At 30.2% G+C, this 12855-nt stretch overlaps 3 protein-coding genes across 3 annotated transcripts; 1 reads left to right on the forward strand and 2 right to left on the reverse strand.

Moving 5' to 3' along the window:
* Positions 1-3192: 3192 nt before the first annotated feature.
* On the reverse strand, positions 3193-4798 carry LOC119613463 (zinc finger CCHC domain-containing protein 10). Its single transcript, XM_037969478.1, has 2 exons — positions 4497-4798; positions 3193-4435 (listed from the first exon to the last, which is right to left on the reverse strand). The coding sequence occupies exons 1-2, from the start codon at positions 4541-4543 to the stop codon at positions 3913-3915; spliced, it is 570 nt and encodes a 189-aa protein (XP_037825406.1). The 5' UTR covers positions 4544-4798; the 3' UTR covers positions 3193-3912.
* Positions 4799-9325: 4527 nt separating this feature from the next.
* LOC119613464 (SPRY domain-containing protein 7) lies at positions 9326-11471 on the forward strand. Its single transcript, XM_037969479.1, has 3 exons — positions 9326-9544; positions 10160-10741; positions 10902-11471. Exons 1-3 carry the CDS (start codon positions 9439-9441, stop codon positions 10997-10999), a joined length of 786 nt encoding a protein of 261 aa, XP_037825407.1. The 5' UTR covers positions 9326-9438; the 3' UTR covers positions 11000-11471.
* LOC119613465 lies at positions 11349-12593 on the reverse strand. The gene is made up of 2 exons (XM_037969481.1): positions 12370-12593; positions 11349-11825 (listed from the first exon to the last, which is right to left on the reverse strand). The coding sequence occupies exons 1-2, from the start codon at positions 12496-12498 to the stop codon at positions 11505-11507; spliced, it is 450 nt and encodes a 149-aa protein (XP_037825409.1). The 5' UTR covers positions 12499-12593; the 3' UTR covers positions 11349-11504.
* Positions 12594-12855: the final 262 nt, after the last annotated feature.

Consider the following 12855-nt stretch of genomic DNA (forward strand, 5'->3'; position numbering starts at 1 on the left):
TCCATATTTTTTGTGCGTTTACACGTGCAATACAACTTTCTATAGGGATCTAATGCACATTTGTTGACAATAAAAATGACAAGTAGTGTATCTCTACGCTTATACCCAACTATATCACACTCTACACCTAATAAAAGGTAAACAATTATGCGCCAATTCTCATATGTATGAGTATGAGACTGCTTTTTGGAAAGACTTTCTCTCGGAGCTAGTTCATGGGCCAAACTCTAAATTAATATTGTTTGACATTTATGAACCGATCATTATAAAATGGTATAATTTATGTTAAGTGTGCAGGTTGTCCACCTGCACATCACTGATGACACTTGGGTTTACATAACTTCGGATACATTTGGTTTATCTTATAGAATTTTCATCTTGGATAAATCTGTTAAATTGTGCAGGAAATTGCTGCCTAGCAAGCTAAACCTATGCTCTGCTAGGGTCGGACAGTGACAGTGAATGGGTGACATACATACATCGTTTCTAGAGAGATTTAATCTTCTATCACCCCTCAGACTACTCAGTCAAAAGAAGTCTGTTTCGCATCGAGATTTTGCATATGGACAACATTGTGCTAACATAATTCTCAATCTCTCCCCTTGCTAGTAAAGTATCACTTTTTAAAAGAGGGTCCGAAATGGTATTACAAGGTATCTGCTGATGACCCCAAATCCATAACACTTCACAACATAGAATCCCTCACCCATGCCACGTTATAGAGGATCGTTTCAACTTAATTTCGATTGAATTGGAATGACACAGAGAAATCTCTACCAAAGAAAGTTTTGGGGATGAAATAATCAATATTGTCTGATAGTTACTGCATGCTATTTAGAATGATCGTATGATCGCCGTGAAACACATGTCATGCGCCAGTGATATTGAGCCTAATCGCGAATTGAGAACTGTTTAATGATAGGCCTGTACGAAAAAATTAACCGAATAAATTCGTACTTTATTCGGCAAATTATTACATATTGTTCCATCGTGCGGTGGGTGGGGATGAGGAAAAGCTAAGCTATAGACTAATACTCAACATAGTTAAATGGTGTTCTTCAATCGACTTAAATAGTGCTAGGGGTATCTGCACCACAGGCAGCATTGAGTATTATTTAAAATCTGCTCCCCATTAAGAAATATGGTGAGATTTTACCGGCTAGAAACTTATTTAGACTGTTTGAATCAGCTCTATTAAGACCAAGGCGTGAAGGCCACGCAAGAATACTGTACGAAGTAGGTCTAACAGGAATTGAGGGAAGTATTTCTAATCATTTGGTTACGACCTTGGACTTCGGAGTAACACCTTAAATGGTGATTCCTAGTAGGGTTCCGAAGCACTATCTGAGGGATTTGCATCCTTTACTGACGTATCCAAGATGGAACCTGGCACAGAGGCCGGTGTTTATCTGGTTCATGACAACATAAAAATGTCCTATATACTTTAGGACAAATATAACGTCTTACAGGCAGAAATCTTGGAAAGTCGTGGTTATTATTAAAACACCCAATTTACACGATGATTTTTTTCATGTTTGCCCAGACGTCTGTTTTCATGTTTGTCGATGATTGGTGGTGAGCGGGGTAGAGAAGAATGGGGGGTAAGAAAACAAACATGATTTGGGATTTTCATGATTGTTTTTGACATTCCTCTTTAAACTCATTCGTACTGTTGATATTATGCTCGTGTAAAAAAATAATTATGTCTTTTTTTTACATGAAAACATTAAAATTTGCATTAAAAAAATACTATAGCGTGTTATTAAATTTTTTTAAATCAAATTAAATGGTTTTTATGTTAAAAATTTCATTTTATTTTTATTACGAATAAGTAATTAAAAAGGATTATACAATTAAACATCAAAAAAAGACATGCATAGTTGCATGTAAAAAATCACCGTATAAAAGTTCATGATTTTTTGGAAGATTCTCAAAAGAGAATTGGAAAAAACAGACGTATGAAAAGTCTTCATGTAAATTGCGCCAAACACACATTATTAGGGGTCGGATGTAATGATTAATGTTAATAGTCATTCAGGCATTCAGGGAGTCACAATGAACCCTTTTAAATTAAACTAAGTCTAATAAACAGCAACTTAAAATTTTTAAAGAAAGCTACGTTACGTATATTTATGTTTTTTTACACTGCGCCTAAAAGTATGCATTATTACATAAATGTTTGCCTTTTAGCAATCGATTAACAGTGGAATGAGTAGAAAAAGTGTGAATTTGTTATATTTTTGATTTTTGAAAAAATTCTGGCTTGTGTTTGTTGCCATGCTTTCGACAGAATTGCGTCTCACGCTCACTAATTTAATGGATTAATGTATAACTGTTTCCAAGTTATGCGTTGTTAGCATTAAACGTGCTTTCGCTTTATCTCAGAGTGAGGTTATGTGTGTAATTGGTGGATAAATCCTGGTGAAGACCATTTAAACTTAATTTATACTGATGGAGACCATTAAAACTCTTAAACTTAATTCTGGTGGAGACCATATAATACTGTTGATTTAACGGCGCTCCAACTTCTTATATGTAGGTCGTTTGGTGGGTTTTCTCCGGACATACGTGTGATATCCTAGCAATATGAGTGCTTTTATTACATATATAGATAAATCAACACGGAAAAATCCACGATGAAAGAATGACAAATAGAGGCACATCACAAGTGGGTTTCCTATCTTCACTTTTATGGAACGTTGATATAAACTGTCTGCAGGATTCCATCTATCACAAGGACTGGATAATGCATTCAAAATACATACCAAGTCGTTGAAGTGTCGACAGTAGTTTTGGTGTTAATTCAAGAAAATCGAAATTCAACTATTATCTATGAAGTACAAGATCGACTCTTTTGCAATACTTCATCTGAATTAATTGTGGGGAATTAAACTCGAACTTGTTTGACTCGGTTGCTAAACCGTTTAGAGGAAAACACCAAACGGAAAATCAAATTGCAAACTTATTGACAAAGTCCTGAGAAAAACATCGATCCTAATAACATGATGTCTGGAAACAAATTTAACGAAGTCCTCATGGATAATAATTCCTATTATAATGTTCATGAACAATTAAAAAATTGCACTCTTCTACGCCAAGGTCTTCATAAATAGTTTGTATTTTAACTAATACATTATAAAACAAAGTCCTTAAATAGACTCCTGAAACTTGGAATAAACATGACACTTTTTGATTAAATACATTTTATATTTATTATTCATAAAACTAAAATTAACGTATTACCAAAGTTTAAAATGGATACATAGTACATTTTAGTTATTAAACAAATTCATTAAAATATTCTAATTTTAATTCTACTATTATATTTTAAAATAAACTTTTGACAATAAATCAATTCATTTACAAAGAAAAAAATCAATAAAAGACATTTTACTTAAAAGCAGACCTTCTGGCCAGAAAAAAAGACAAGACAAAAACTATAAGGAAACACACAAAAATATTATATCTCATAAAACCATATTTAAAAGTGGAATCCTGAGTTGATGGGTTGGATAAATAATCAATATTTCATTTGATAGATGTAAGTATAAAAAATGAAACCATTGCTATTATTTGAAGGTACTTTAGGTGATAATTGATTTTTGATATTATCATTTTATAAATTCCCTAATTAAGTTCTAGGTTTTTACTTGAATTAAAAAAAGAAGGTGATAATTATTTTTTCCAATCAGTTTTTTTTGTTTCAATTTGTTTTTTTAAGAAAATAATATTATAAAAACGACTTGAAATTTAACCTAAACTACTAAAGCTTCTAATATTTCCAAGAAGAGTTTGTATTGAGTGCAAGTGGCTACTTTTAGAATTCATTCATATTTCGAACTAACTCTCTTGGCTTAAACTAATATATATTGCTACGCTTTAATGTTGTCTGTTGTATTATTCCCGCACCCTTTATATGTCCTGTTCATTTTCCGAAGAATCTGAAGAACTGTCGGATGTTTGTTTAGATTTTTTATTCTTTGGTGGTGCTGTATCATCTTCCTCATCGGAGCTGCTTGAAGAACTGCCGGAGGAAGAGGATTCGGAGCCATCGGTATCGCTGGAACTGTCAGATTCACTGTCTGATGATGAACTGGAATCAGATGAGGAACCTGAATCTGAAGATCCTGAATCATCAGAAGATGAATCAGATTCGCTGTCGGAACTTGAAGAAGAACCGCTGGAGGAGCCTGAGGACGAATGCCGGCGTTTTTGTTTCTTTTTTTGAGTTGCTACACCCGTTTCGGTACCAACACTAGTACCATTACTCTGCTGTTCCGCCACTTTTTCCTGTACCTTTTTGTTAAGCTGCTTCGTACGTGAAGTGCGATGTACATATTTGCGTTTCTCCTTGCACTCGTACGACCAATGGCCAAATTCCAAACATTTTTGGCAACGTACGCCATTAGGAAAAGCAGCTGCTAACTTTGCATTGCTTTGGAAAAGAAAACTAATAAATAAATCTGATGAAATTGTAGAACTCTATAATATTATACCGTTTTTTGATTGAAAGTTTGCGTGCCGCCAATCCCACCAGTGTCATTATCAATATTCTACGAAATCGCCTGCGGGAGTAAATTTTGCCGGTTTTTATTGTTTACAACTTTTTAGCACTATAAAAATGTCATAAATTGTTGGCAATTAAATGCACCTCACTATTGTATATTTACAAAACTTCGACTTTAACAAATTTTTCTTGATATTTTTCAATATTTTTTTATTTTATTTTGGGCACAAATATACACAACAACAAAAATGTATGCAGAGATCTTCGTCGTCAAACTTTAATTTTGACGGCGATCGACACTTAAAATTTCGGCGGCAGCTTAAAATTGGCTGTAAGCCGGCAAAATCTTCAGCTTTGTTTTTAATTTATTCAACAATTATTAAATAAAAACGGAATACGTGTTACGAAAAGTATGATTTTGGAATACACATAAGAATATACAAAAAATATTATTGAAGATATGGATCTCAGAGATATCTGCGGTGAAAACTGATTTCATCATATATGCGGGCAGATAAACTTATCTAAATCGACTCTGCTATTTATAACTCGAAATATGTATATGTACATATATAATAATGTACAAACGGAATGATAATGTTATACATATATGGGGAATTTCATGTTAATTGACCCAACTTTTAAAACCGATGTCTTCCGATTTGTGTCTGGCCTATATCCAATAGTACTAACCTTGATGCAAATTTCATCAAAATCGATTTTTTGAGTTGGGTCACATGACATGAAATTCCCCATATGTATATCCTTCTCACGAAGGTGCAGGGTAAAAAAGTGATTTCCTGTTAAATGTAGCTTTTGTCAATTACTTTATTACAACGAATACAACAGTTTATTACAAACTATTTTTCAAGTCCCGACTTTTTGGTAACTATTTTCATACAAAAAAAACATCTCTTATAACAAATTCGGTTAAAACGAATCCTCAGACATAACGAACTACTTTTTCAGTCCCTCAAGTACAATTTCATACAATTTTTCTTTTTTTATAACGAACTTAAAAAAATTATGTGTTGAAGTTAAGTTTATTTGAGTCTTTTAAATATTCATACATATAGAAGTTACAACAGATCTGATATAAAGAAAACTTAAAATTATAATGTTTAATTTTTAGCAACACAACATTATAAAACATTATTGTTTACAGCAACAAGCTTGTCAGCAAATGATTAATAATATATGTATGATAGTATGTAGTGTAGTTAATTAAATTTTCAAATTATGTGTTGAAATAATAGGAAAATAAATATTCAGATTTATTTGAAAAAAAAAAAAAAAAACTTAAATTGTTAAGAAATATGTACAGTGTCTCTCATAAGTATTCGATTTTAGGTAAACTATGAAAAGAAACCAAATTTAATAATATATTTTGTGTGGGAAATAAATAAATTAATTTGTTATATTGTCTAGATAGTCCTTAGTTTTGATATCACGCCCCTTAAAACTTGAAAACTTTACATTTACTTAAATTAGTTGTGCTTTTTTTAAAAAAAGTCCATGAAACTACTTCACAAAAGTATGCGAATTTTTCCTGTATTTCATATTTGATCATATTATACGATACACACATTTTAGAATCGCATGGTTTTATGCTTAATATGGGTTTAAGGGGTTACTATCAACCGCATGGATATATTTTTGACCCATTTGGTCCACAATTTTGGGGGATTTGTACCCTCTTTTCATGTAATATCATTAAAATGGCGATTTTTGGCTATATTTGTAATGTTTTCACCCTTTTTCCAGAGATAAAACCAAAATTTAATACTGGAATTTAATAGAACCCATAGGGAATCTAAAAATAATATTTTTTGTTATAAGAATCTGTACTTAAACGTTCCAAGATGTATTTTTGCTATCGTTTTGCAGTTTCTAATTGAATTATCTGGATCATAAGTCCCTTTTCGTACCTCTAGGGACGATATTTTCCGACAAAGTTGTCTAGTGTATATTCATGTACATATTGGCACTAATATATTTTAAATTTTCAATATATTATAGCGGTATACAACCCCAAAACATGCCTTAACAAAACGTCATCCTATATAGTAGATTTCAGTTTTTACTACTCGTAACTTTCACGCTTATGTTGCCCGTTACAATAACACTGTAAGTCCAAAATTTTGATTTTAATTTGATCATAGTAAATAATATTTAAACACATATCAACATTTTTGAGTTAGATCATAATGATATCGTGCCATGCAGCATGGAGGCCATTGGTATATAAAAATAATTATTTTACTGTTTTGAATGGTGTTTCTTCGAGGCATGTTTTGGAGTTGTACACTTCCACAACACATTGAAAACTTAAAATGTATAAAAGCTGATATCTAAAAGAATATATACCAGAAAACTTTCCCCGAAAATAGTTGATCCTAGTATTATAAAAATGGACTTAAGTTCCAATATATTGAATTAGCGAAAGAAGAATGATCCGAATAATTTATCTTGGAACGTTTAAATACAGATTCTTGTAACAAAAGATATTATTTTTAGATACCCCAAGGGGTCTTTTAAGTCCCAATATCAAATTTTTGTTTTATCTCTGGAAAAAAGGAGAAAAAATTACAATTATGGCCAAAAATCGCTATTTTAATGATATTACATGAAAAAAGGGTACAAATTCCCCAAAATTGTGGACCAAATGGGCCAAAAATATATCCTTTCCGTGGATAGTAACCCCTTAAAACAATATTACGCATAAAAACCATTCGATTCTAAAATTTGTGTTGCGTATAATATGATCAAATATGAAATACAGGAAAAATTCGTATACTTTAGTGAGGCAATTTCATGGACTTTTTTTAAAAAAGCACAATTAATTTAAGTCAATACAAATTTTTCAAGTTTTAAAAAGTGTGATATCAAACATAAGGACTATCTAGACAATATAACAAATTAATTTATTTATTTTGCACACAAAATATATTATTAAATTTGGTTTCTTTTTATAGTTTACCCAAATTCGAATAATTATGAGAGACACTGTATATAAACAAATCAAATTAGTAGTGTTTTTTTTTTTTGTAAATATTATGAATTAAATTTACAATGTAAAATGACACTTTATTTTTTGATCTACAAAAGCTTTCTTCAGCTTATTACGAACTTTGCTTATAACAAACGTTATAAGCGAGTTTGACTGTATTTGAAAAATGTAATCTATTATAAATAGATATTTTAAAATACTACTGTTTTTATGTGTGTTTAAATAATTTTCAATATATTATATAAACAAATTTGAAAACCCAAAAAACCTTTCTTTGTAAGTAATATGAAATCTCACCAAATATTGACGTCATCACAAAAGTTTTGAGAATTGATATCTTAGAATGAACAAAATGTTTATTTTCGTTGGTAACATAGGCAATTTCTATATTGAGGCCGCTTTAATGTATATACATATATAATCCCAGCAAAAAATAATTGATGTCATACTTTACAAACGACATCTTAATCACATCTAAAAATGCGATTGCATATTTTTCGCTTCTATAAACCAAATATTTCCTTACAAATAAAAACCGAGTTAAAAGTGAGGAAAGAGATGTTGAAAAGTCACTACAAATAACATATTCGAAGTACATCAAATTTTGGTGAAAAACCAATGAAATTTACATAAGCGTGTCATTGAAAGAATGTGGTTTATTTTTGACATCCAAATATCGGATTTTTACTGCATCTATGAATAAGATTAGATGTAGTTCAAAGTTGTCAAAAATGATCAATATCCCTCCAATGACACGCTAATGTAAAATTCATAGGTTTTTCACCAAAATTGGAAGTACTTCAAGTATGTTATTTGTGGTGAAAATTCTACTTCTCTTTCCTCACTTTTTTTGCTGGTATTATTTCTTCAATTACAAGCATTTTCATTAATTTCCGATTTCAATAAGCGCCCTTCCAAAGTCATTCTATATGAAAAGCTTTAGAAGGCCGCATAATTTTGCAGTCTTCCAGTAAATGATCGAATTAAATTAATACTGAGAAAAGGAATTTTCCAATTAAAAAGTGAAGAAATAACTGCTAATAATTATATACTATATATATATACTAGGGTTCTATAGTTGAAACGAAAAGTCGACTTTTCGACTTTTTGCATTTAGTTAAAAGTCGACTTTTCGACCTTTCGACTTCTTCCATTTTATGAAAAGTCGATTTTTCGACTTTTCGACCTTTTTCATTTATTTAAAAGTCGACTTTTAGACTTTTAGTATTTTATAAATGGTCGACTTTTCGACTTTTTTCGACTTTTTCCGACTTTTTTCGACTTTTTTCGACTTTTCGACTTTTCGACTTTTTTCGACTTTTTTCTACTTTTTTCTACTTTTTTCTACTTTTTTCTACTTTTTTCTACTTTTTTCTACTTTTTTCGACTTTTCGACTTTTCAACTTTTTTCGACTTTTCGACATTTTTCGACTTTTTCCGACTTTTTGATTTTTTACGACTTTTTGACTATTTTCGATTTATTTCGACTTTTTTTCGACTATTTTCGACTATTTTTTTACTTTTTTCGAGTTTTTCCGACTATTTTAGAGTTTTTGACCTCGACTTTCGACTTTTATTTACAAAGTCGACTTTTCGACTTTTTTATAGACGATAGTCGAGTTATCGACTTTTTGGAACAAAATAGTCGACTTTTCGACTTTTTTCGACAAAAAGTCGATTGTTCGATTATTCGAAAGTCGATTTATAGAACCCTAATATATACTGAGAACTGATTATTAAAGCAATGTTTGCAAACCCTAAACACCTTATAAACACAACAGCTGATTGTCAGAATTTTAAGGGTTGAATAAAAAGAAAAGCTGGACTGCATTTTGCAAAAAAAAGAACAACAAAGATTGTGAAGAGAACAAACTTATAATTTAATAACTGCGTAAGATAAAAAATACAATAAATAATAAAAATGTTTTGCTGTTTAAGAAACTGTCTAAATGGAAATATACACAAAACAAACGCAATTGTTAGTAAAGTACGGGAGCCCGAAATACATTTGGATGCAGCACATATTGGTGAGTAGAGTTCCTTTCAAAGTGAAAAATCAACAATAAAAATTACAAAAATGTAAAAATATATTGAGTTGACAGATGTCGGACAAGAATAGTCCATATGAATAAAAATATTATGCAGTAAAGGTATCAAATGCTTCTTGAAACATGAAAACTTCAAGCAATTTGGAATTAATGTTATACTTTGGAATTAATATTTATTTGAAGATAACTTTTGTGATCATGATAGTTACTTTGATCCTTTTTTATTTATTCATATGTACATAAAGGGACAGAATCAATAATCTTTGGAAAAAATAGCTACATATGGTGTTCTATGGGAAATAGAAAAAGTGATGTACGTTTGATTTCTAAACTGTTAGACTGATTTTTTTTTAAAGGGATGTCCAGATGTCCCTAAAAAAGTAAAAAAATTTTAATGATTCTAAGTGAATTTTGGACGTTAATTTTTTTCTACAGATTACATTGTATAATACGTGCAAGTGTTAAATAAAGAATGATCATAAAGAAAATCACCAGTATTCTTTAATCATAAAGTTATGAGTTTCAAATCTGAGTAGAGTTCGTCCTTGTACCAAAAATAATATGTGTACTAAAATATATTTTATCTATTAACAGGAACAGAAGTAATTTTACTCTCAAATTATTTACGCATAACTGGTACTGGCGGCTGTGTGGCCACTGCACCTTTAGTACAATCAAAATCATATTTTGAAGTTAAAATTCAACAAAAGGGACTGTGGTCTATTGGTTTGGCAACACGTCAGGCTGATTTAAACAAGAAATTTGGTGGCCTTGATAAGGAATCGTGGTGTTTATGTTCCGACAATGTAACCCGTCACAATGGCGAAGAGTATGGTCCCGTGGTGGCCTGTACGAATGAGCCAAAATTACAAAATGGTGGTGCTGGTGGCATGATACTAAATGGTTCAGCGGTTCCTGGTTTAATAGGTATAGAAGATATAAATGAGGATTTGCTATTGACAACGGGTAAAAGTGAGAGTGAAGTAAAGGAAAATGGTTTAACTAAGACTGATTCTGAGGGTAGTTTGGAAGAACAAACGCATAGCTTTCCCGATGAGGGTGATATTGTTGGCGTTTCATTTGATCATATTGAATTAAATTTCTATTTTAATGGTAAAAATCTAGAAGTACCATTCCGTAATGTTAAAGCTAGTACGGTGTATCCGGTTATTTTTGGTGAGTATGTAGAATTATAAAATTATTAAGTCGTCTTAAGTATATGTTTATAATTAATATTTATTGATCTTAAAATTTTAATAATTAGAGAAATTATCTAATATTAAAAAATTTGTTTTACTTATTTTCTTTACTAATTTATTTTCGATTTTCATTTCAGTTGGTAATGGAGCAATATTAGATATTATTTTGAATAATTTTCATTATGCACCGCCAGCCGGTTTTGAAAATATTATGCTTGAACAATCTCTATTGTAAAAATCAAAAAATAATTTAGTTCTTAAGTTTAATCTTTATTTATATAAATATATATTCAAAATTAGTAATTCTATACCAGTATAATGAAGTTAAAAAAAAAAAACCTAAATCTCTAGTCTATATTTTCTCCTGAATTATATACATAACTATTTATATTATTTATTTTACATAAATTATTAATAACAACTAAAAACGCATATTTTCTCATTCAAAACTAAACGAAAAAAACTATAATTTACATTCCATTTTGTACATGTTTATAATTCTATTGAATATGGTTAAAATAAGAAAAGTGTTATTATATTGTACTTTTCATTATCAACAAAAAAAGCTTGTAATAAATTATTTAATTAACTTATATACTTATAATTATATAAATTACTTTTATTCCTGGCAGACTATAATAACAAAATTATTGTAATTATGATAATAAATTATTAAAAATTATGTTTAAGAACTTAAAATAAAATGTATAAAAAATTAAATGTCTTCAGTCTTAAGTTTTTTATTTCTCTTCATCTGATGGCCTATATTCATCATCCTCTTCCTCGTCTTCATCGTCATCGTATTCCTCTTCCTCCTCCTCTTTATATTTCTCTTTCTTGAGAGGAACAAGTAGTGTCTCCAATGCCAGTATTTGTTTATTTATATCGTCTATACCCTCCATATCCATTTTAATATTTGTTTGTTCTATGCTTAAGGGATCAGTAGTTGGTAGAATGGAATTATGTCGTGAGGCTGCTTGTGCTGATGTTGTGGGTAGTTCATCGTAATCGTTTGAGGTATACTGTTCAATAAGGCTGGACTTAATTTGGAGTTCTTCCACCTAGAAATAAATCAGTAAAATTCAAATTGGAAGATAAACAATTTTAGTGTATTGAAAAATTAACCAATATGAACCGAAAGCATTCAGTTATCTTCAAAATAGCTATCTGTCTTTTGATTACAGACAAGCGGTATGGTTCTGAAAGCGATTTTCAGTCGATTTAGGTAAAAATAATCCGAAGTTATAATTCAAAAGTATGTAAAGTCCATCCTCATAATTAGTGGAGGGATTAATGTTTATGTAGAAGTTATTTATCGCGAATTCCTTTTGATACTGGAATTTATGAGTGAATGATGATCATTTAAGTTCTATTCAGGGATGCACATATGGAGGAATGCAATATAATGGAGCGGTTTCCACCATTATCAATAGACCGTGCCAAATATCATTAAATTTTGAAAATTGTGACGAAATTTTTATGGACAGACAGATGAAAAGGACTAAATCGACAAGGAAAATGATTTTATCTGTTTAGAACTGTTTTTGGTGTTACAAATATTATCTCCACTACAGTTGTTTAGGGTAAAAAAACCATTTTTCCTACCTTCAATTCATTGATGCTCTCGTTCACTTGGCTCAGTAGATTTGTTAAGATGTTTTCAATTTGTACTAGTTGCACTTGTTCTTTTTGTACTGCTTGTATTTTTAATTTTTGTGCTTTTTTCGATGACATTTTATTTATTAATTACTAATTCCACTATCAAATCAAAGTAAAATACAGCATTTTTAAAAAAATTTGTAACAACTAATCGTGTTTGTAGTAAAATCTTAAAAATAAACAAAAAAAAATCTGTTCCCAAATAAATAAACCCAACAGCTGATAGTGCTACCAGATTAAATATTTTGGTCAATGGTATATAAGTAGAAAAAACTATAGCATACCATTGGGATGATTAAAAAACTATGTAACAAATTGTATTGGCAATGTGTGTTGAACATTTCCTTGAAAGTTGGCAATTAAAGTAAAAACTGTTAAATCTCTTTTGAAAATTTGAAATTTTTTTAAAAAATAAAAAATGAAACCTCTTTT

This window comes from Lucilia sericata, unplaced genomic scaffold (genome assembly GCF_015586225.1).
Source record: "Lucilia sericata isolate MDLA Ls3-8-SP2 unplaced genomic scaffold, ASM1558622v1 Contig002130F_arrow, whole genome shotgun sequence".
NCBI classification, from domain to species: domain Eukaryota; kingdom Metazoa; phylum Arthropoda; class Insecta; order Diptera; family Calliphoridae; genus Lucilia; species Lucilia sericata.

Excerpts from the sequence above, each read along its gene's own strand:
- LOC119613463 (XM_037969478.1), bottom strand. The coding sequence starts at position 4,543 with ATGACACTGGTGGGATTGGCGGCACGCAAACTTTCAATCAAAAAACG. Across the intron at positions 4,436-4,496 it reads AAACTTTCAATCAAAAAACG|CAATGCAAAGTTAGCAGCTG; the intron begins GTATAATATTAT and ends TCTTTTCCAAAG.
- LOC119613465 (XM_037969481.1), bottom strand. The coding sequence starts at position 12,498 with ATGTCATCGAAAAAAGCACAAAAATTAAAAATACAAGCAGTACAAAAA. Across the intron at positions 11,826-12,369 it reads AGAGCATCAATGAATTGAAG|GTGGAAGAACTCCAAATTAA; the intron begins GTAGGAAAAATG and ends ATTTATTTCTAG.
- LOC119613464 (XM_037969479.1), top strand. The coding sequence starts at position 9,439 with ATGTTTTGCTGTTTAAGAAACTGTCTAAATGGAAATATACACAAAACA. Across the intron at positions 9,545-10,159 it reads TTTGGATGCAGCACATATTG|GAACAGAAGTAATTTTACTC; the intron begins GTGAGTAGAGTT and ends ATCTATTAACAG. Across the intron at positions 10,742-10,901 it reads GGTGTATCCGGTTATTTTTG|TTGGTAATGGAGCAATATTA; the intron begins GTGAGTATGTAG and ends TTTTCATTTCAG.